Source organism: Neopsephotus bourkii, unplaced genomic scaffold (genome assembly GCF_033783945.1).
Source record: "Neopsephotus bourkii isolate Nb327-2 ecotype Australia unplaced genomic scaffold, CSIRO-AGI_Nbou_v1 NB_1768, whole genome shotgun sequence".
Lineage (NCBI taxonomy): Eukaryota > Metazoa > Chordata > Aves > Psittaciformes > Psittacidae > Neopsephotus > Neopsephotus bourkii.
In genome coordinates, this window is record NW_026902242.1 from 12009707 (window position 1) to 12035055 (window position 25349).

The 25349-nt window shown below is 38.1% G+C and overlaps 1 protein-coding gene across 2 annotated transcripts in view; it reads left to right on the forward strand.

The window, feature by feature from the left end:
• Positions 1–25349, forward strand: part of CRB1 (crumbs cell polarity complex component 1) — a 100842-nt gene that overhangs the window by 48216 nt on the left and 27277 nt on the right. For both annotated transcript variants that reach the window (XM_061378859.1, XM_061378858.1), the window contains exons 6-8: positions 18863–19816; positions 23352–23902; positions 24291–24456. In XM_061378859.1, coding sequence (XP_061234843.1) covers positions 18863–19816; positions 23352–23902; positions 24291–24456 — 1671 coding nt within the window. The remainder of the gene's footprint in view (positions 1–18862; positions 19817–23351; positions 23903–24290; positions 24457–25349) is intronic.

Sequence of the window (25349 nt, forward strand, 5' to 3'; positions counted from 1 at the left end):
TTTCATTCTGCACTTAAGCCAGGGTGAAAGAAACACAGAAGCACACAGGCAATTGGGCTTCCATTTTCCTGCACATCTTTAGATGCTGCAATAGGCAGACCACCCAGCAGATGACAGGCTAGACTGTCTCAGCCAGGCATATTCCCCTCCCCTGGTCTGTAACAGTATATACAGGCATAGATATTATTTATGAGTAATGGGTAGGACGGGTAGGATAGTAGGCACAGTATCACTAACTTGGGAAGCTTAAAATACATGCATATATTTTTGGTTTCTTTATTTTTTAAATTCCCTCCTTAACCATCAGTGTCATGATCACAGAGCTGCCATCTTTCTTAGGTACATAAAGTGATGTCAGTCTTGCAAAAAATAAATCAAGCAGATGAATAGAAGAGCTTTTATCTTATTCCCAAACTCCAAATACATTTTTTCCTTTATTTCCTCATCTGTCCTTCAGCTGTTCACACCACGGTAGTCAATCTTTCCTCTGTTGTACCAGGTTAATTCACTTTATTGCATGGCTTGTCATCACAGTTTAAAAGGTTATTTTCTTGATTCTGAGACCCTATAAGAAGACAAGACTGTTCTAGGAAAGAAAAAGGACAAAAAGGAGGAGATACAGACAGAAAATGCAGTTTTTAAATTAAGAACGTTTTCAGGGCACCGCTCATCTTTTCAGTAGGACTCAGGCTTCTCCCACAGGCAAAACAGATTCAAGTTCAACATTAACAGGTCTGGAGGTATGGTTAGCTAATAATTATTCCCACAGGAACTAAAGGTTCAAGAAGGAAAATGCTGCTGCTATCAAGCACCAGTCAAGGTCAGCTGGTTTAAGGAGAAATTCCAATACACGTGTGAATCACTGGAAAACAGAATTAGGACTTGATGTCTTCTTACCACTCTGTCACTTGCAGAGAGGCTGTAATGGGGATACAAACATACAGGTTTCCTGCCTAAATTCAACTCACAATTAGTCCAGGATCCCCTTTACACTGTTAGATTGCTGTGAAAGATTCCCTTACAAAATCAACTTTGTGGTGCTGGGCAGTTGTGCAGCAAAACGTTAAAAAGTGTCGCTATTTTCTGAACATGGGGAAGAAGTTGCTGCTTTCCTAGAGATATTTCTACAGTGCTGCCTTATTTCTGATCAGAATCCGTGATCTCCCTATACCCTTATGTTCAAAAGCACAGGGAGGGGAGGAGGAGGATATCCTTCTCTCTGCTCACAGCCAGTCTCTAGCAGCTCCAGTATTACAAGACCAGTGTAGGCAAGGACTGTACCAACACAGGATGCCCTGAGGGCCTGGCAGGTGCTTGCTGCTGTAAAAGCACTACAAAAAACAACAACAAAAAAAGACAATTAGCACTTCAGAGTACTTTTTCCACCTCTACTAAAGCCTCTGATCTTGAAAGAACATTTGGAGAGGCTTTTAATGATTCTATCCCCTAACACTATTTAACATTTCTTCAACTGCTAATCATCCTGGTAAGGAGATGTTCTCATTGTCATCAGAATTGGTTCCTTCTCAGCGTTCCCCATCTCCTCTACTTTTGTCACAGAGTTCTTTCTTCTCTTTTTTTTTCTGACGTTTTGGTCAGGCTATTCTCTCTGAATGGCAGAGTGCATCCTTTAGCCCTCCTCTGCAGGCTACTCCAGGGAAAGAGGCAGACAGATTTGGAGACTCCAAGAATGCAGCGTATTCACTAGATTCCTGCTTGTCTCTTTACTCACTGTTGATCAAACTGCTTTCTTTGCAAGAAGCGCTAATTATTTCTCATATGCTTAGCTCCCAAATCAAATCACTGTTAAGTTAGTCTAACCAGTCTTTCTCTGGGTAGTCCCCCAGAAGCAAAGGTGAGGTTGAACTCAGAACTGGCACACTCTATGCTGTAATGGACATATGAAGGAAGCATACCTCAGAACATTGATGGCAGCACTGACATTAGGCTGTATCTGGAAAAATTCATAAATTTGCCATTCCTTTATCAGTTTCCATTACAGAACTCATGGGACATTTCTATTTAATTTCTACTGCAGGTAGTGCTCCTCTTCAACCACTGTAAGAAACACCATTTAGTGCAAGAAAGTGTAATTTTTACGTTCTTCAGCCACATAAATCACCACAGCAGCTAGTACTGACTTGGGTTATTTGTGACAGCTCTTTCCTTAACAGCTTATATCTTGAGATACCTTGTGAGATCCTAATAGCATTTTTTGCAAAAATTAATCTTATGACTAGTTTTCCTCCCTGCATGCAAGAGCAATTGCTTAAATGCACCAGTTCTAGTTGTAATGGTTACCTAGTGTTTATCACTAAACAATTATGACTTAGTGGGAGACGCTTCAGAAAACAGCAGCATATATCTGTAACCAATATTGATACAACTTGATAATCTTTCTGTATTTACCACGATATTCTGCAGTTTGGGTTTCGATTCACTAAAATCTGACCATTTCATGAAAACAAGCAAATTCAGTTACATATCACCACTGTGAAGTATGTGTTTTCCCCTCTTCAGAAAGACAGAAAAGAAGATTAAAGTCCAATATGATGATGGGGTATGACATTACCTTTTGAAGAGTGGAGTCTCAGAACAACCCATGTATTTGTACATCATTACCAGATCCAGTTACCTTATTTAATGTACTCCAAGTAGAGACTGATATGGTTTCAGATCCTAGGTACAAAATATGAACCAAGCAGGGCACTAACTATGCAGAGGACTCCTTTTAATGAAATAAAATATGAATTTATTGAAAACTTCAGCTTGTCCCTATTATTCCTATTGTGCAAGGGAGCCTTCTGACAGAAGATGACTTTTACTGGCAGTGACAATCTACGTTAAAATTTTGTGAAAGCTGAACCATGATCATTAAGAAAGGAGCCCTTGGGCTTTTCATTGCAATGCTTTACAGAATTAACCCCCTGACCTGAAAATCTGTTTTCAACCCTGAAAATTATAGTTGAGGCCCTAATATATTTATGTATATTTTTCATGAAAAATATGCATTACATGAAAAGTATCTCTCCTCTTCTTGCTGCAAGTTTCACTGAAAGCACAGAGGCCACAGCCATGACTACTGTATTATTCAGCACCAGAAAATGCCCAAATGCGAAGTTGTTTGGGGTTTTTTTTAGTTATAAATACATGAGATGAAAACAGTAGGAAGCACCTACCAATATTATTTTCAAAACATATAGATTCTTAGGCTTTAAAATCTGACAGCTGACCCATCATTACTATGATGTATTTACCCTAGTTACACTGATATGTTAAGTTGTACAATGTAGTCCTATGTGATTGACAGAGCCTGCAAGCAGTGGATATTTTGAATCTGGCACATCTCTCTGTATTAAACCGTGTTGCACACAAACACTTTTTAGCATGAAAAGCTTTTATCCTTGAAGGGAAGGAGAAGGGGATGAATGGCTTTCAATCCATCTTGCAAGACACAGGCGGATAATGTCCTAAGATTTAAGGAATCTGTAAGTCCAGTGCCTGTTAGAAAGTGCTTAAAAAACCAGGGAAAAATAATAGTAAAAAAGACAGTTGTTTATTATTTGGCAGCAAGAATAATGCTTTTCAAGCATCTATTATTTTCCTGTCAATTGTTCCTGGTGGGTTATTCCCTCATATGATCGACTGCTTGTTAAAACTAGTCTAAATACGCAGTAAGAATTTTACTTCTGGGGCTCTCTTCAGGCTCTGTCTACTTACCTTTTTGTTTTCTTTCTTAATACTGTGAATAAACTTTTCCTAGCCTTTTTAATTGGCATGCCTCAGATATTTATAGTCTCCTACAATCCAATTTTATCACGTCTTGGTTGAGCTTATAAACCTGCTCAGTTCCATCTTTGCCTATTGAAGAATCTCTCTGGTCTTTTAATTTCTTGCTTGGTTTGTCAGCCCAGCAACATGCTGGAACCAAACACAAGACTCATTTTGCCTTACTCTTCCTGTTGTTGAAAAACTAGTAATCTTCACTTCCCTTATATAAATAGAAATTGCAGTGCATCTCCTGATATATATTCTGATGTAAGTTCTACACAGCTAGCACACCCTGGCATTACACATAATCCAGTATGTTTCCTAAAGAGAGGCTTTTCTTGCATATACATGTTCACTCGATGGCAAAGACAATCACCATTGAAAGCAAAGTTTAAGGTGTGGTCTAGGCAATAACCATGCACAAACCCTGGAGAAATCAAAGCTATTGCACGTACTAAACTGACAGCAGAACTTTGCTCATCTTCTTAAGAATTTGATTGACCATCTCAGGAGCTACTTTACAGCATATGCTTTTTAGCATTGTATTGTATAAGCCTACGTCATTCTGGTCGATTTACAGTCAAATGGCAAAGTCAAGCAGATGCACAACTTTTTCCCAACCTGAAATGAACTTTCTTTAAATCTACACATTGTACATTTTTCACTAATCTGGATAAAGTACTTAACAAGTAGACAGTAAAGAGAAGACCTGTGTTATGGGACTCATATATTACACTTCCTCAATGCATTCTAATTTATGGAATATTTAAGGTCAAAAGTCAAGTGATAAAATGACCCAATTTAAAAGTTTAATGTTTTACTCAACAGATGATTTTGAAAACAGCCTTAATAATCTTACCATTGTGAACCCCATTAAAATCCAGTTTATTGGAAATACAGTAAATTATACAACCAACCAACCAAATATTTAAGAGGCATTAATTCTCTTTTCCCCCAATAACGGAGGAACTTAGAAGTGGCACTGCAGAAGCTGAAGGAGTTCAGTCAGAAACAGCACATGGGCAAGTAGTTCTGAATCATATGCACGTATGTCTAAAAGTGTGTACACACATACATATGCGTTAATACACTTATATATAAGCACATACATAATAGCTGCTTCAGAATACCTTATTGCTCTGCTAATAGAAAGCCTTTCTTTGATCACTCATTAAAAAGGTCTACAACTTTCATCTTTTCTATTTTGAAGTGCACAGTTTTCCAGATGGATTGTTTTGTGGTAAGAATGAAAGATTTGTCTTTATTTCTTTCTGCGAGATTTGTGGTATGCCATGCATAAGCTTGTTAATAAGCAGAGTTTATGCCATACTTCATTACTAATTAATTATTTTAATTGCGTGGTTCTGACAGTAGGACATGTGTGATGTTTGCATGCCAAACCTGTATATATTTTTAATGAAAGCAATATTGGCCTATATTCAGGTAAGAAGTCAAGATGCATGAGTAAACTTAGTTAAGATGAAAGTATGCAGGCTGCTGTTATCTTGTTATGCCATCAAAATTAATGGTATAATGCCATTCATCACTTGATTCTTGTAGAGGTTACAGTTTTTATGTAGTTTAGCTACTCTGTTTTCATGATCACAGATTTTAATATGCCTTTGAAATAAATACCCTTTCTCACATATAAATTTCCCCAAATAAGCTACAAGAGTGGGATAACATTCTTGTTCATCCTTGGTAAAGGGCTTTACCTGGTAAATTTCTATTCGTATTACACCTCCAGAAAAGTATAAGCTGCCCTAATATGCGAAAATGTGCAATTTGCTTGAACTAGCATCAGCATTCCGGTATCAGCAGGGCTCTGGAAGATATAAAAATGCTTACGGAATTAGAAGTTCTCTGTACTCCTTCTGTACCTATTAGCCAGTAGAGGGAGCATGAAACATTGGCAATGTATAGCATCTGCTACACATTAGAAAAATCTAGTTTTAGCTGATATTTCAGCACCATCTGAACTGCAAGATGCTATTTCTCAAAGGTTTTGTGATGAACAATGTTTGCTAGCCCAAATTCTTAACATCAATTTTTAGCTTTTGCACCACAGTTTAACAGAATCGTCCACATGGAGCTCAGGGACATTGGTCTTTGGCCAGTCATGCAAGGACTATTCAGGGCTGAAAGAGCTATGGGAAAAACAATCACTACAGTTTTAAGTACAAAAGAGTGATTTGTGGATCCAGATAACGGCTATTTCTACTTAAAAATCTGTTAGCCCCTTGGAGGCTTGGCTTTCACATGAGAAGAATAACACCATTTTCCATCCCAAAGTACTGGGTTTTACCGACTATTTCAGTGGCCTGCTGGTGGAGCTATTGGGGTGAAAGGAAGCAGAGGAATTCCAGTCCTACTAAAGGCTGAGCACCCACAGTGAATTTTGCACGCTTGCTTAACAAAAAATGTTTGACCCAAGCATTGTGGAAAATACTCTTGTTTTCCTCTTGACTCTTGAAATACCAGCAAAGGACTATTGTAGACCCTTACATAAGGTTCCCATAATGCCAGTGGCATAAATGAAATCAGTTTTTAAAGCGTAAAAAGCACCTCATCTAGGCTCAGAAATGTCAGTAGTAATTACAAACTTTGTTTTCAAGTATAATCAATTCTTTATTTATGGTGTGAAATGTTTTTTACCCTTTTGAACTTTTGCTATTCTAAGCCAAGCAATATTGTTGGCATGTTCCTTTAAAAATAATTGCTTCTGGACTGAGAAATTGAATGTCAAGTTCCAACTTGATATAAATTAGATGGGTTACATTAATAGTCTGGGCCATGGTAGAAGTGAGTGTTTCGATTCTGGGTTTCACTTCAGGACATGACCTCTTGATCACACAGGTCAGCACAGATGGGAAATATTGAAGGAATACCTGAGGTTGACGTAGGGAAGAAAGTACTGCTGTATCACAAACCGTCTGATCCATTAAACAGAAGCAATGTCAGACTCCACTGAGAGTAAAGCTTAGTTGTCATAGGTCATTATGCTCTTCAAAAAGAAGTGAGAAGAGTAGAAGGAAAATCACAATGATGGAAGTCCTCAGGGCTGTCATGTACACATAATCTTCTAAACCTTCTTGAATTAAGACCGCCAAGCCTATGTACAGGAGGAACAGAGTAAAGAATCCAAATATTCTTAACTTTTATAGTACAAGTCTCAGATTTCCCACTTTTACCTGTTATAAAGTATATTTAACGTACAGCATTTTATATTTAAGAGCAGGGTATCTGTACAGCTGAGCCTCATACTTAAGTGATCAGGTCTTAAGAAGAATTGCATGCATGAGAACAATCATGTTTGCAGATCAGGCAATACATGGCTCTTAAAGGGGAAGGAATGGTGAATTGGAGAGAAGTTTAAATGTGGAGTTTTTTTCTTTGAAATATTATTGCCTGCCTTTACAATTTACTTTCATTTCAACTTCTGAGCAACCCCAGCTCTCAGCTTGTCCTGATTTTCCAAACCCTTCATCATCTTCATGGCCCGTTATTGGACCTGCTCCAGTACGTTCACTTTTTTCTTGTACCCGAGGAGCCCAGATATGGTCTTCATGTGGTTTTACTGTGCTGAGTAGAGGTGAAGAGACACCTCCCTTGACCTCCTGACAACAAGCAACATGCTTCCTAACACAGCCCAGGAGGCTGTTGGACCTCTTTGCTGCAAGGGCGAACTAATGGCTCATGTCCAGCTTGCTCACCACCATGGCAAAGCTGCTTTCCAGCCATCTGGTCCCGAGTGTGTCCTGGTGGATGGGGTTATTTGTCCCCAGGTACAGGGCTTTGCAAACCCACTTGCAGAGCTTCATGAGATTCATGAAGATTGCCTATTCCTCCAGCCTGTTGAGGTCTCTCTGGCAGCACAGCTCTTCCCAATTTTGTATACAGAAATGCATACATATATAGAATTTCAATTTTAATTGTTAATAAATAAAAATAATTAAAAAAATCACTTTCATGCCTTTGTTGCATTGTACTTGGTTTTTAGTTCATTGGCAATTAATTGTCACTGATGAGTCCCAGGTCTAAGGCCTCCTCAAGGACATAAAGAGTATGTTTAGATTTTAAGTAATAAAAAGAAGCTACTAAAGCGAACACCAAAATTAATTTTATGTGATATACTACATAAAAGCTCTTACATGAATTATTCCCTGTAGCATCTAGCTCTTAATTATTCACTATTTGCTAATAGGATGAAAAGTGATAAAGCCTTGTATTTTTATGCCTGCTCATTTGCACCGTTTGAAATAAACTCTGAGGTGACTATAATAAAGCAGAATCTGCCTCTATTTAGGTACCTGGGCTGACTTTTTCAGGTGCAAGGAGAATTTCAAAGTTAAGCTAACCCTTTACTGATCACCTGAGCGATGGGCCCTTTAAAAAAAATGATTTTGAATTAGACTAGAGAAGGACTTCTGCTGATTGTGTAAGGAGAACCAGATTAACCACTCTTTCTCTGGCTGATAATGAACTTTGCACTTTCAATAAAGAATCTCAGAGAGAAGAAAAAAGCCTAGTATAGACAGCTAATTTATGCTAATAATTAACTGCTAGAAATAGATTTGGTGGATCTGATTCAGATTGCTCTCCCATCGCTGTAATTCTTTGAGTCTGGCTGTGTTAAAACAAGGCACTATTACAGAAAATCATAATAATCAATATAATTATGGCTGTAGTCAGTCCTATGGGCACTATTTTTTCTTAACAAAGAGAGTTCAGAATCTGTTATTAGGCCTGTCTGTGGGGCCAGAACAACATGATAAATCACTACCTATAGTAATAAACCGTTTAAATGCTGTACTGTGAACATGTTCTCTCTGCCACAGAAGTTAACTGCAGCACATAAAGACATACAAAAACTAGATTTAATTTAGCTATTTGTCTAAAACTTACCCAGGAAATCCCCCAATACAACATCCAGCACATCATAACAACCACAAACAATCTCAGCTAAAGTCCAGGTTATCCCATTGCCACTGGCATCATTATATTTCCTAGCCAAAGTGAAACTAGTTTGGGTCTCATGCTTCCCAGCTTCAAGATGCATTAAACATATGCCATGTTAGGTAAACAAACCCATTGTTCAGATAAGTTTTCATACTGCAAAAGAACTTAGATTGTAGGGAATGAGAGAAACGAACGCTGCTGCTGAAGTGAATAGAGGTAAGATCTTCTGTCATTCCCATTGATAAAGAACTGGACTGAAAGATCACAGTCCAAAGTCTAAGGTCTTTTGCAGCTAGATCTGCTCTATAGCAAGTCACAGCTATTTATGCAGGAAAGAAAACACACACCAGGTAGAGTAATTGCTTTAAAAAATATATTGTAGAAGTGAATAGTTCAGGGTAGAAGACTTTTTTCCCCTTGTATTTAAAGAGATAATAAATTATATACAAATATACACTGTAGGAATAGAGAAGTGTAATTTTACACAGCATAAATACAGATCATATTCATGCTATTTATACAGCTACGCTACGCACAGCTCAAAATACATGCAGCAAAAACATGTTATGTGTGTTCACACATTCATATGTTCTAATTTTCTATTTTTGGGTCTCAATTCTCAGTTAAGCTGTATAAGCCCCATTAAAACTATGATTTTCTAGCCTACTGGCTTTTTCAGTTTGTTTTAATATGGACTGACAGTGAAGTTGTGTAAATACAGTCACTTTTGTATGTTGCAGAGATTCACATTGGTTTTAACAAAATCAGAAAATCTTGCAAATGACTGCGATTTTTCAAGGCACTGTTTCCAGGACAGTAGTTGTTTCGCACTAGACAGCACAGTGGCTGTGCTTGCCTACCTCAGTTAAAACAAATAGGAAGCAGCCAATAAGAGACAAAGTAGAAAATCCCTTTTAGGGGAGACTAGACACAGCATACATATCTCAATGGATGTGTTCATCAACAGCAAGCACTCTTTTAAAGCCCTTAAGTGTTTGTAGGACTGAAAATTAATTTGTTTTCCAATTCCAAAGTGAGTCATATGCTCCAAACAGATTTTCAAGTCAATGAAACATGACCTTGTATGATCTAATTAAGCAACTCAAAGGTATTGGTTGTTTTAAGATCCCTCTGGATATACTTGAGTTCAAATGCACACACATCATCTGTATGTACAAGCTCATAAATCTACAAAAATGCAAATCAGATCATTAATGCTAGGAATTTGACAGTCTTGCCACAGTTCTCTAAAAGGTAAAACATGAAAAAGTCCTGAATAATATATACTTCTTTCCTTTTTTTTTTTATGACTTAGCACACACAGAGTACAAAAATGTACTGGAAGCAGAACACCAAATGCCTTTCTTTGGCTTCCAAATATCTGGTCCACAATCAGGTATAAACAAATCAAATTCTCTGAAACCCACTATTCCAATTTCTTGTCTGGAAGATGTCTCAACCCTTTGAGTGGAGCATTGGAGCAGATGATGATATTTGAAGGTCCCTTTCCATCTATTTTTTTCTGTGACTCCACCAAAATTTTCTACATTTTGTGAATTGAATCCTCTGCTCCACCACACGATTACCATTATTTAGTCACAAAAAATTCTATGACCTTTTTCTTTTTTTTTTCCCTATTTTTCCCCAAGTCTTGTCTTTGTCATTGTTCCTGTGGTCTCCTTGCTCCATTTCAATTTTACCTTGGACCTCTGTGTAGACCTAATCCCTGATCTGTAGTCTTTCTAAGCATCCCTCACATTTCCTCTAAAGACTAATGGTCATACACATATATATATACACTCACTCCTCTTGCTGTCCATAGATGCCTGTGTCTAACAAGAACTCTGTCTCAAATGCCAACATAAGTATCTTTTGGGTTATCTCTGTATTTCCATTTCCTTTTTCCTGTTCACATTTTTCTCCACTTGTTCAACTGTTCAAAATCTTCCCTGCTATTTTCTTTTCTTTCTTAAGGGTATTCTTCATAAATCACCTTTATCCACTTTAATCTGACATACCCTGTAATTGTGCTCTCCCTTCTCTCATCAACCCTTGTTAGCTCATATCAGCGATGTGGCCATAGATAAAGATATGTTCACGCAGCCAGAAAACCCACTGAAGAAGGATGCTGCCTGGGAAAACTAGGCTGCCACCATTTGATTTTCTTTCTTACCTCCATCAGTCAAAGCAACAGCAGCTGTCTCTTTCACCTAGACATAAAGCTGACTCTAGAAGTAGGGAAATGAAAGGAAAATGAGTGCCATGCAGGGACATATTTCTTTACCAAGTTTTTCTTTACTCCAGATTCAGACCCTAATCCTACAATTGGATCCACATGGCTGGCTGTGTTAATCAAAATATGGGATGAAGGTGTAGGCTACAAGCAACAGTTTTGCTGTGCTGCCCTTCCAGGACATGGCCCCTTGCCATTCACAGACTATATGTGTCTGACCTCTGGCTGCGCCCCTCACACAACTTTGCCTAAGGAGCACTCACAGTCTGTAGAGCAGGCTTGTGAAAAAGGCTGGCTGATCAACCCAGAAGCTGAAACCAATGCTTAGCTCTGTGGGCTGTTTCCAATATTTATAAAATAAAATAAACACACCAGATCTCACTAAACAACTAATCACCTACAACATGTACATGGGTTTCTTTCTTTCTTTTAAATTAAAATGATTTTAGGTGTGACAAAACATGTGAAACAAGTGGAAAAACATTTCCAAGTACTTTTGCACTCAGAAAAGGTTTAATGATTGAAGAGATTAAGGGATTGGGTTTTTTTTACTGCTTTAAAAAAAATCAATTTTTACTGAAAATTCGAACTGGTCTATGAAGCTTCAGGCCAGCAACATTAAAAAAGATTGAGTTACAGCATGCCATTCTGAGTGTAGCACATTATGAATTCCATATCCCTCAGCTAGAGTGACATATTTAATGATTAAACCAAGCCATTCAACTCTCTATTTTAACTTTTTTTCCTAGCCTGCATTAACTTTATATGTACAATTCAAATGGCAAGAAGAAAAATAACAGAACAGTGAATTTGCCTGCAATAAAGGAATAACTAGCAAGGTCTTACAACTTTACAAAATCAGAGTTCTGTGTGAAAGGTATCATGTGCTAATTAGCCCAATGTTAGCAAATGCTTGCTATCGTACTATTTTAAAGCAACCAATTTTCCATGTGTTCCAGCTCTGTCCTGTATTCCGTTCTTCATTTTACATGAGCTTTTCCAGCTAACGCAGCAACAAAAATTGCCATGCTAGATCAGATTGCTGGTCACATTAACCTCAATACCCAATATAAGCTGGTCCTTTACTTAAATAAAATAAGAGAAAAAATATCCATTTAAATACCCCTCACTTGCTCTGCACTGATGTACATAAGAGTAAAATCTCCTTCCTGACCTCCATGACAACTGATTTACACCCAGAAGCATTAGTTTTAATTACAATGACATAGAGATAGTCGATTTATTTCCTTGCGCTTACTCACTCATGAACATGCATTTCCTCCTTCCAGCACAGAGTAATTATCTCTTTGCAGTTATCAGCACAGATGTGGCAAATTTAGGATTTTCATGACTGTCTGCTAATACCTGGAGTCTTGTAGATGCTCTGCTACATCTTTCCAGTGGCCTCAGGATTAATGACCCCCCCTTGAAAAAAGCTGTTTCTGCCTGAGGTAGGATTCTGTAAACAGGCACACTAAAAATGTAGAGTATAGGTGGAGGAAGCGTTATTGCAAAACTCTTTGTCTTCCATAAAGTGTGTTCTAAAGGGTATGCTACAATTTGAGTTTCTCCAAGGTTTAATCCTACATGCATTTTATACCTGTATGTGTACAGACACATATATGTGCATGTAGACTGTGGCACATCTACAGCTCAGTTGCTGGGAATTATTTTATTCAAGGAAATAACAGAAATACGGAAAAAAAATTGGAAGGGACAGACATGCCGGTACCCTTTGGGTCATCTGTGTGTCCAAGACAGGAGCAGCTGATTCATGTCACACTGCACTTGTGTCTCTAATCTATGTTTAAGGACCAAAACCAGACCTTATGGCTCTCCGTGGATATCTTGTGCCAAGGCACTGTTGCCTTAGTATCATTAGAAATGTTTTCCTAAAGTGCGGATATTTCTTGGTGTGGATCAAACCCATAACTTCTTCACTTGCTTACTATGATCTCCTGGACCAGCAGTATTCCTTCTAAGGTTGACCTAGCCTTTGTAAACTGGAACTGTTGCACCACCTGATTGCTGGTTATTCCAGCCTGAGACCATAGAAACTGAATGAGTCCTTCCAGAACTTAATACAAAATTTTCAGATCGTTTCTCCAATTTCACCTATAAAGGTAGTTTTGTCTATAACACACTCAAAAGTTTCACTTAAACGTGGTTTATCAGACAACTTAATATGTAAACATCGTGCACATCTTTCAGGAAAACACTGACCTTAACAAACGCAGGACAATCCCAAACCATAATCAAAAGAGCCTCCCAGTCTGGCGGGGAACCTCTCTGACTGTTACTTTCTGGGCAGGGTTACACCACTTTGTGGTGGTTCCATGAATATTTTTCTCCTTGGTCTGTACACAGAAATGGTATTAAAGACAGTTTCAAACCCTTGCTGTAATTAGAGTAACTACCACCTTCTGTAACCCACCTGTTCTTGACAGGTTTGTTCAAAACACCCACTAGCAGTTCTGACACGGCTTCAGGCAGTTTGCTAAATAACCTGGTATGAAGTTCCTCTGTCTCAGTGTCATCAACTCTCTGTTTTCACTGAGCTGTAATAGTCTATGCCTATCCCAACTTGTTGACAGTTTGTATGTTCATAATCTTACCTCAGAACATTTATCAGGGTCATATTGCAAAAGAGACTGACAATTACCAAGAACCTCCAACTTTTTCTTCTTATTTTCAAAATAAAAAATGCATATTAAATTTCCAGCTGTAGCATGGGACATCTGATAAGCACTACAAATAAAGTACGTGCATACTAACTTATCAATATGAACGTTTTCTTGGGGACAGGCTGAGAGAAACTACAGGATCCATTGTTGAAATTTTAACATGGGAAACTGCCAGAACAAAGATCTGAATACACAGTTTGCCATATGCTGGGTGGATGGTATGCATATCAACCTGGGGAAAGTCTTTCTTGCTTTATAATTAACTAATTACTCAGAGATATTGCTCTAGCAATACTTAAAGCACTTCATTATTATGTCATGTAAATAAAATATAATGAATGTTTTTTTAAAAGTCTGCTGCTTAAGTTATCACAGAAATAAGAAGTTCAATCTCCTGAACTCTATTTTCCTCTCATTAAATTAGGTCCAAACCAAACTGTCCAGTCCAAGAGCCAAAGAAAGAAAATGTTTTAGTTGATTTTTTTTCCCCTGTCTAGCACGTTCAAAAATCTGCAGTCATAGATTTCCAGTAAGTAGAATGAGAGAGGTGGAACAGAAATACTTTCTAAAATAAAGAAACAATATGTAGTGTTAGGTTTTTTCTATCTGGTTGTTGAGATGTACAGTTTCTCTGAATGACAGCATGAAAGAGTTGATCTGGATTAACAAATCCCTTGAAAATTAAAGAAAATATGGTCTTAAAAAAACCCACACCAAAAAGTGACAAATCAGTTTTGAATGGATCCTAAAAATATGCCTTTCTGTGAAACCTGATCAAAGTTTAGTGTGAGCACACTTGGATGGAACATGCTGAAAAAGAATTTAAGTAGAATACATATCCATTGCGTAAGCAGTTTAATGAGTCTTAGTTTAAGCCTTGTTGATCTGGCTTGGGCAAAATACACCATCAGACTACATCAGCAGGTACAGAAGTGGAGCAAGCTAATCCTGGAAAGGAAGCTGTTATACTGAGAACTGTTTTGAATTTTACAGAAACTTACTTTGTGGACTGCTAAAGTGCTAAATGATCTTTTTCTCTGGAAAAAGATGGTTGCAACTAGGATACAGGTTTACATCATTTTAATGACAATGTTTACAGGTAAATATTTTATTTTTTATGAAATTATATGTGCCTTTAGAATGTACTGAACATGTAGTATCTATGCAGACTGCTTGTTTGTATTTGCCTGATATTTATGTTGTGCTTAGGAACTAGAAAGGTAAAAGCCTGTAAACAAATTTGTGACCAAAGGGTGTAGCAAAACTCTAAATTGGGTAATACTTTTATAATTTTTAATCAAAATGAAAACTAGTGGCATTCAGCAGAATTGAAAGAAGGATTTGTCATCCCTCTTCTGCAGGAAAGTTTTGCTGCTAAGTTTGAAACAGCTTAATTAAAAGGCTAACTAGAAAATAGCTACCCTATATTAATAATGTGCAAGGTAAAAAAGGAGACATGCATGGCGTTATCAAACTGAGGCAAAGGAGCTGTTTCATCTCTGTTTTGAATAAAACTTCACAGGAGGAAAAATTAATCATTATCTATAAAACTGTGATAAATTTTAGGTGGGTGTGTAATATATTTAGAAGAGAAAAGGTTGAATGATTTTGCTTTACCTTTTACTTTAAAAATACAAACATGTTTCACTGAGTTAATGCATGTAAGCACTGAAAACAGTAGTTCCCCTGTGCTTGCATTTGATATGTCTTACATCTTTAGAGACTATTTTTCTTACATTCTAAACTCCTCTCCCAACCTGAGCTATTTGAACTGCTTGTACAGTTCTATAAATATTGGTTAATCCTTTTATCTAGAGTGCTTTTATCTTGAGTGACAGTGGTCTTTGCTTGTATAATAACTGGAAGATAACAAGCAATATCAATACTGCTTGTAAGAACAGCTGATTTATTTATTCTTGACAGAAAAAATGGCTTATTATTTGTCTTCTGGTGTGACCTATATTTATGTTTGTGTTAATCTTATGAAGTTGTAGGCATATAGATGTATGTATATACATGTTTAGAGCAAGGTGTCCCTGCCCATGGCAGGGGGGTTGGAGCTTGAGGATCTTGAGGTCCTTTCCAACCCTAACTATTCTATGATTCTATGTTTATGTATATACATAAAAACCCTGCAAAACAATTATTCTGCAACATATTATTAATATAATTACTTACATAAATAAGCATCATACGCAGACACTGAATTACTTGAGCATCTCTATGGTGGCCACTTTGCATTTAAAAACTGATGTTGCTTGTTTTCCATAAATAAGGAATACCTTTAGAATATGTGTACCTCCTCATAAAATTAATTTTATTTCTTTGTTATATATGGACATATTTTTTTTCAAATGTGTTATCTAAATTTAAAAGTAAAAACATATATGATTTCCAAAGAAGTTTAGCATTCTCCTGAAATTATTTCATTAACTTTATATATAATTTGATATAGTAGAAAACAACACAGAAACAAAATATTATAGTAAAGTTGGTTTCAGGTTATGCATCTGTGTCACCCTTTCCAGAGACAGTCTTTATTGCAGGATGTGACTCAGGCCACAGGCTACAAGGCAAAGATGATGCCTTGCAGGTGCCATGGGATAACAGACTAATACACAGTGTTGTCATGCATTACTGAAAATGCAGTGACTAAGTATCCAGCCATTCACTGTGCTGACTTCAACTATGAAAGGTTTTACAAGGGCTCCCAGACTATAAATCCTTAAGCATGCTCTGAGCACTTCATAGCCCTATAACAAGGCTAAGTACATCCCCTCATCCTACTGCTTCCACACTGCACTAGTTGTTATCTCTGACACAAAACCCCAAAGAGACCTGCATTTCTACAGCTGTTCCAGTAAGACTGAGTTGTAGACAAGACCTACGGACACATTGTTCTCAATGTCCAGGCAGGGAAGGGAGCAATATCAGGCATGAGATGTACTAAAACACTGAGCAGAAAAGGAAATGGCTCATGGTAACTTCACTTTTCATATACTAGAATAGCAAAAGCAGAACAAGTCACTAGCACAGAAATTGAAACAAACTGGGCAAGGCAGACATCATCCTGGCTCCCCGTCAGTAACAGTTTGGGAAGTACACTTCACTTTTAGAAAGTTAGTCCCAATGAGTCATATTTCTGCCAGATGCCACTACATATTAATGTATACATAGACATCTCACACTGCAGTAAGTATGAGCCTGGCTGGAAACCAGGGAAAGACTGCTGCTGTAAAACCTCGCTGCCAGACCAGGGAGATAGCACTAGCTGTGTCTGATAATCTGAAGCTTCAAATCTATAATTGAAAACTCGTAAGTGAGGAGCACCACTGCAAAGAGAGCCTTTTATATATATGCTATGACCACTTCTCTCTAGGTAATCTAAACAAATCTCAACCAATTCTCAGTTCCCTTCTGGCTCTCCTGTAACTTACTCCTCTCTGAGGTGGGTCTACTTATGACTGTGATTGAATAAAGTCAATGGGCAAGGAATTAGCCTGAGTAACTATGTTTATCTACCATTGGAAGCAATTCATTGTGGCTGAATGCTACTCTGTAATTTTCCATGAAAAATGCCTGTGTTTTGCTGTAAAAATGCTCAATGCAAGTTTGCATATAAAGGTAGGTGCAGTGCATAATTATGCCTATTAACTACTTTGTGTTGATGATATTAGTTTGAAAACTGCAAATTATTTCTTGTTTTCTCTAGAATAACTATGAAGAAAAGTGGAAATATTAGGAGCTGCACTTAGCATGAGTTTTCAAAAAAGTATTTGGGTATTTTAACTGCTTCCAAAGAAGATAAGAAACAGATTTTCTCCCATCCATTGCATACGTATCGGTCACTTGATTGCTCAAGGGAGAAGTTATTATAATTACCACTTTATAGATGAAAAACAGTGCAGAGGGATAAACAGATTAGTTTTAATGGAGGAACAGACTTGTTTCCCTTTGTGAAGTCTGATCCAGTAGACATACCTTGGTCACACCTGTTGAATTACAGTGAAGTTGCAATGAGGAGCGCTCCTTTTACCCAATATACCAGAGGCCACATGTTATATGGAAAAGGAGGAAATATGAGTATGTATTGCTCACATCCGATGGAAGTGTTCTCATCAACAAGCTCTGAGACATTTGAGAAAATATTCCTTTCACCTTCTCTTGCTTTATATTTTGTATCTAGGAAAGGCAAAGAAAGTTCCACTGTAGATACATGGTAACAGGAGTATTCTGCTGGGACATACAGGTTCAAACCCCTCCAACAGCTTCTCCCAAACCATAGGATCATAGAATAATTAGAGTTGGAAAGAACCTTAAGATCATCTAGGTCCAACCCCCCTGCCATGGGCAGGGATGCCTCACACTAAACCGTGTCACCCAAGGCTTTGTCCAACCTAGCCTTGAACACTGCCAGGGATGGAGCATTCACAGCCTCCCTGGGCAACCTATTCCAGTGCCTCACCACCCTTACTTACTGAATTTCTTCCTTATATCCAATCTAAACTTCCCCTGCTTCAGTTTTAACCCATTACCCCTTGTCCTGTCACTACAGTCCCTAAGGAAGAGCCCCTCCCCAGCATCCCTATAGGCCCCCTTCAGATACCGGAAGGCTGCTATGAGGTCTCCACACAGCCTTCTCTTCTCCAGGCTGAACAGCCCCAACTTTCTCAGCCTGTCTTCATACAGGAGGTGCTCCAGTCCCCTGATCATCCTCATGGCCCTCCTCTGGACTTGTTCCAACAGTTCCATGTCCTTTTTATGTTGAGGACACCAGAACTGCACACAGTACTCCAAGTGAGGTCTCACAAGAGCAGAGTAGAGGGGCAGGACCACCTCCTTCGACCTGCTGGTCATGCTCCTTTTGCTGCAGCCCAGGATACGGTTGGCTTTCTGGGCTGTGAGCGCACAGTGAAACAAGCTCATGTTCATTTTCTCATCGACCAACACCCCCAAGTCCTTCTCTGCAGGGCTGCTCTGAATCTCTTCTCCACTCAACCTGTAGCTGTGTTCATATAGTACTGTGCACAAAAAACCTATGGCATGTGAATGGCATTTTTATATTTAACATATTATAGGCTTGCAAGTCAATCATCTATTTATCAAGGTGTTCCCTTTTAATTAAAGATAATTCAAGGAAACACGTTATTAAAATATACCATTTGGGTCCCCAGTTTTCCAGCCCAGAATGTCTAATTCCTTGTTTATTCTTCAGGTACTCACTGTGATGAAGACATCAACGAATGTTACATGAACCCTTGCCAAAATGGTGGAATCTGTGAGAATTTCCCTGGGAATTACACTTGCCATTGCCCACCTGCTGACAAAGAAGGGATTTATTACGGAGGCTGGAATTGTACAGAAGTTCTCCATGGCTGTACTGATCAGCAATGCCAAAACAATGGAATATGCATCCCACATTTAAAAAATGGCCAACATGGATTCAGCTGCATATGTTCACCTGGGTATACTGGAATACACTGTGAAACTGTAACCACATTTTCTTTTCAAGGAAACAGTTTTCTTTTGTTGAAGAATCCCCTGAACCCTAAAAAGGATTTTTTCTATAATATAAACCTGAAGTTTCAAACTGTGCAACCTACAGCTTTTCTGTTTTACCGAGGGGGGAAAAATACATTTGCAAAGCTGGAGTTACTGAACGGCTACTTACACTTATCCGTGCAAGTCAATAACAAGCCACAGGCTCTTTTGCATATTTCGCATAATGTCAGTGATGGAGAATGGCATTCGGTGGAGGTAACCTTGGCAAGAGCTATTACTCTTAATTTGCTTGACAGCTCTTGTGTAGAATCGTGTCTCAATAAAACTTCTGCTGTGATAGATAATGATCACATGATGCTTGCATTTCAGAGCACGTTTTTGGGCGGCTTACCAGTGGGGAACATTAGCAGCAACTCTCAACTTAACATCTATAATATACATTCTGCACCTTCATTTGTAGGCTGTCTTCAGGACATTGAAATAGACTCGAATGTTATTACAGCAGAGAATGTATCACCCGAATCATCTTTAAATGTCGGGACAGGATGTACTAAAAAGGACTGGTGTGAAATCCACCCTTGTCAGAACAGGGGACGCTGTACCAACTTGTGGCTGAGCTACCACTGTGATTGCTACCGGCCGTACACAGGGCCAAGCTGCACAACAGGTAAGAAAATGCTGTGGGCATTTGTGTTTTAATGGTTATTGAAAAAGTTATTATAAACAATCCTGTTACCATGGTGATGAAACAGCACAACCCTTAGGATTTCTGGAGCTTGATGTCAGCTGGTAAGCAAGTGCCAGAAGTTAGTAGTAGCACACTTGCAGTATTTTCTAGTTATTTTTCAGCCTGACAAAAAAAGTCAAGCTAAACTGTTGGATTCCACTCATCCAGCTTTAAAATCTTAGAGCTCTTAGCACGGCATAAACTGGAAAACCATAGTTCGCTATAGGTTATGTACCCCAAGTATAATTTAGAAAGCAACTAAGTCATTTGGAGTTTAAGTCTTACTTTCAAAGCATTCTCTGCAAATTTTATCCTTGAGCTCTCTAGGCTTTCATAAAGAAACTCATTTAAGGCAATGAAAGGCAAGCAGAAGCACTGCAAGTTAAAAAAAGAGTGATTCCATTTAAAAAAAAATTAAGAGATTATACTATTAACTTAATCTGATTAGCCCAAGGAGAAGGCAGGGCTTCAGAGGCTGCAAACAGGGCCCATTCATCTTTCGGGCATTCCCAAGGCAGCTCTGAAGAATCACTGACAAAGGCAGCCATTACCAGATAGCTGCTTGGTGACCAGAGGAAAACCTGCTCGTGTCTCAGCAAACGAAAGAGCACATCTCAGCAAACAGCATCTTTGGCAGTGACAGGCAGGAATACAAAAGCTGCAGATGCCCTTAGCATTTTCCCTGCTACAAATGATCTTTCCAAGTGCAGGCTGAGGCAAATTGGAAGGACAACAGGAGGTCCCTGCCTAGTTCCCTGCTATACTGCATCTGTTGTGTGAAACCCTCTGGAGCTGTAAGTACAGCATCCCTAAGGAACATTTTGGGGCGCATTCTGCAATACTTCCCTGGCATAAGTTTTAGGGATTTCAAACAAGCAGTTTTGTTGGAGAAAACTCCACAGAAATAAGCCTTGCACACAGCATCCTTGCCTCTGCTTCCATCTCTGCCCCCTTGCTAACCATGCACACATGGTCTATCATAACAGTGTTTTGGGAAGAAGAAGTGCATCCATGCACACAAATATGCATACTTACATATATTTGTGTATACATATTTGCCAAGTGGACTGGAAAAAATAAAGTGCAACAGCAGAGCCATGGTCAGATTAGAATGGACAGATCCATTCTAATCCATACATCCATAAACTGGTGTAAATCGTCATGGCTGCTCTGTCGCCAGTGAAGCTACATTGATTTACATCATCTGAATGACTGGCCTTAGGATTTTATTGAATGCATTGCTGCAGAAAGCTGTAGCTTGAAATACATTTCAAATTGTTAAAATACAATTTCATTTTGTAATAGTTATCAATACTTTTCAATAGTTTTTCTTCTTGGTTTTATTACGAAATGACAAAGTCTGAGAGGTAATTGTAACAGACTTCTTTGAAGTCTAGCTGTAATTTACCCTAAGATTTGGAAGGCAACTTTGGAGCATAGGACAACATCTGGTAAATATGTTTGCCTCCTTATATGAAGCAAAATTAAAACCAGTCAGGGCCAGGAGAGGCTTATACTGGCATCAGAACTGTTGAGAATGATTAGAAAGCATGAATTTTTACTTTTTTTTTCCTGCTGACCACAATATTCCTTGCAAATCATGGCACCATGCCATTTTGATACATAGGGTCTAGATATATGCCACATTTAAAAGACCGTGGCAGGTTTCTTAAAAGGCAGAGTGGGGGGGACTTGCAGTAAAGGATAACATAAGAAATGCTAGTGTCTTTTTGAAGAAAAGTTGCTGCCAAGTATTTAATTGACAAGAGGCAATATTTTCTGTACATATACAAAATAACAAACAGATGTTGACTCATTTTGATCAACATCCAGATGTTGTGACCCAAGAGGTTAATATTGACCAAGGTGATGCTAGCCATCTCATCAAAGAGAAGATCAGAATGATGTGTATATATATATACGTGTATTTTTATAAATAGAGAGAACTGTAACGAAGTAATTGTAAACATGAAATACCTTTTTTAAGATTAATGCTTCCTTCTAATACTGCAAATGTGTAATCTTCATTCCAGCAGCAGTTTTCTTTTTACCCTCATGGAAAAACGTCTCGGTCTCTAGTACACCCTACAGAGAAGATAGAAGTTCTCTGAGATTTAATGCCTCAAAACACTCATTTCAACAAATAATTATTTCTACATACCAGAGTTTTAACAAGCAGATGTAGATATATAGGTAGTCTTATTCATAGAATCACAATGTTTCGTATTTAATGTATTTAAGAAATTGTCTGTTTAGGAACAAGTAAGGGATCTATTCTTGTTGCTAAATAATGTTACCATGCCGCATAGTAGTGCAGTGTGGTTATTAAGGGTCTGTTGGGGCTTCACAGTCAGTCCCCTATTTTCATTGGGTTTTTTAATGTAGTCATAAAAAAAGCAGTGCTGCAGGCAGAAACTTGGCCTATGAGGTCTCGCTCTAGGAGTTTTACTGCACAAAAGAGAATTGACTCTTTAGCTATGTGAGCATTTAAGAAAAAGTTTGGATTATTCTTTCTATGAATTTGAGACATTAAAAATAGCTTTTGAAAGTGTTTAGGCAGGAAGTCTGTAATGTTGAGGACAAGATCACGAAACTTAGAGTGTAAAAATAGAAAACTTTGTTGTGCTTTAACGAGATGATTCATCAGAATAAAATACTGGTTTGGCTACATATTTTGTATCCTTGCAAGTCTGAAAATCATTACTGAAAATAAAGAGCAAGGGAGAGAGACAGATGGTTTTGGTTTAATCCTTTTAATTGATAAGCACAAAAAGAAAGAAAAAAAATAAAACGTACTCAATCCTGGATCATTTTTCCCCCTCAACACCACAGCATGATGAGCACTCATAGGACTGAGCAGGATTCACAACTAGATGCAAGTTGATGTATACAAGAACGTGTTGCGCCTCAGCAACAGAAAGTCTGTTAAAGAACTGGGGCGCCTATGCAGCACCAAATAGGTGCCCTATTTGGAGGTTTCACACATGAAGGGTTTGCTGAGAAGCTTTGGGATATTTCTATGATCGAAATCAGTGCAAAAGATAGCACAATGTTCCAGAATTACATTAACTTCCATGGTCACCAGAGGATCAAAGCAGCTAGGTTCTTTTCAAAATGATCTTTCTGAGGATCAACTCAGGAAACTGTAGAAATCTGTCCTTGTTTAGCCATTTGAAAACACAGCATTACACAGAGCATGATAAAGGGGAAAAATATGCCCAATAATATAACATCTGGTCTGGTACTGGGGCTTAATGCTACAGCCATGGAAGCCAAGAGGAATTTCGAAATAGAAGCTATTTACAGCTGGATCAAGTCTTTATTCATCCATAAATAACAGCACATCTTAGTACCATACGTAAATACTATCAAGTAGCTGTTTGATCATTGGCTTTCTTGTCATTTAGCCCTAATGAATTTATTTTTCTACCTTCTCTCTCTTTTTTTAATCTTTTCCCATATCTCTAACCTCAAGAGTACATTCCAGGCCGGTTTGGATCTGAAGACTCCTCGGGCTATGCTGCTTTTCCTGTTGATGCCACTCAGAATGAAAAGTTGAACATATCAATGTTTGTCCGAACACGCAAATCTTCTGGCTTGCTACTGGCTTTGAGAAACAGTACTTACCTCTACGCAAGAGTCTACTTAGAAGGTGGGAAACTGACAGTACTAGTTCTAAATTCCACTAAGTTATTAGGGAAACACTCTATGAATGATGGAAACTTTTACTTAATAACATTAAAAATAGAACCAAATAAGGTGGAATTGTTCCAGTCCTCTCAATACCTAGGCTTTATTTCTACTCCACTCCTAACCATCCAAAGTAAGGATATTCTTTACATTGGAGGCCTACCAGATAACAAAGAAACTGATGAAAATGGCAGGTATTTCAAAGGTTGCATTCAAGATGTAAGAGTGAATAACCACCCACTGGAATTCTTCCCCATCACCAATCCATTGAATTCTGCTATCAATCGAACTCTTATCAATGTCACCCAAGGCTGCACTAGTGACAACCTCTGCAAGGTAAGAATTACATCTTTCAGAGCACTTTCACGTGTTTAAAATGGGGGATTCCCTTTAATTTTTTGTACATTCCCATACATTATTTGATGATAATGACTTCTTAGGAAAATACATAGAAATGTTAGAAAGAGCAGATTTTGTTAAGTTATGCTACATATGATGAATATCAGCAGCAGAATGTATTTGCATAGGGGAGAATTAAAATATTTTAAGGTTGAAATACCATTTTCACCAGTTGAACATGCTGTGCTGTCATAGTGCTGGTCTTTGTCACTTTCTGTCTGAAATAACCAGAAACCTCCCTTTTGCCAAACAGTCCCTCGACCTTAGAGTTCAGAGTCCACCAGCTTTTATTCACACTTAGGTTGTCTCTTCTCTTTCTCCATAGTCCAACCCTTGCCACAACGGTGGTGTGTGCTATTCAATCTGGGATGACTTTACTTGCACGTGTCCCCCTTACACAGTGGGGAAGGCATGCGAGGAAATTAAGTGGTGTGAGCTTGGGTCCTGTCCTCATGAAGCACAATGCCAGCTGGTACACCAGGGATTTGAATGTAGGTACATTTCAGTTATTCCTGTAAACTTTGGAGATTAGAAACTATAGAAATTTTCATCATTTCCTTAAACTCAAAATTCACTGCCTTTAAGGTTCATTCAAATGTTATTTCTGTATTAAAATAATAATTATGTCTATTCTAAGTAACATTAGCAGGAAGAGTCTGCCCTACCAAATACAGAATTTTCAACCAGAACCCCTGACACAGACACTGATGTTTACAAGACCTTTGCTTTTGACTTATTCAGCACAACTTGTTGAGGTTGTACAATAGATCAAAGCGTTGCCAGAGTGTAAGTGTACCCCTCATACTTCCACTGTAAAGAGATAAGAGGACATTCAGTGTTGGATTAACCTTAGAATGTTGTCCAACATTCTGAAAAGATAAGCTATATGACATACATTGCATCATTTGGTTTTCTTAAAAGTTAAATATCTTTGAAGGAAGTCACCTTAATACCAACACTACAGTTATTCAACTAGTAACTTCCTAAGAAGTACCTGCACACCAAGCAGTCTATTTAAAAACTGATGGCCATTAGCTGTCTTTAAGAACGTTAGCCACCCTGCATTTCTCTTTCCACTTTCCTTCTCCTTCCCACCCTGGAGTGGAATTTAAAAAGCAAGTAAGGATTTTGAAGCAATATTTTTTCTTTTTGCTATCAAAGAGAGCCCTAATGATGCTGCGAAGAAGATAAATACACACACAATCTGGTGGAAGCTGTTAGAATGCCTGACTCTTAGGAATGAGAAGGTTGGTCAACAAAAGCTTTCTATCATAGACAATTTGCTGACAGACCAATAGGGTGCTATTTTTGTTGAGATTGTTAGAATCAGCATTGCACCACTTGTTGAAATTTATAACTGAAATTAAAATAATTACACCTTCTC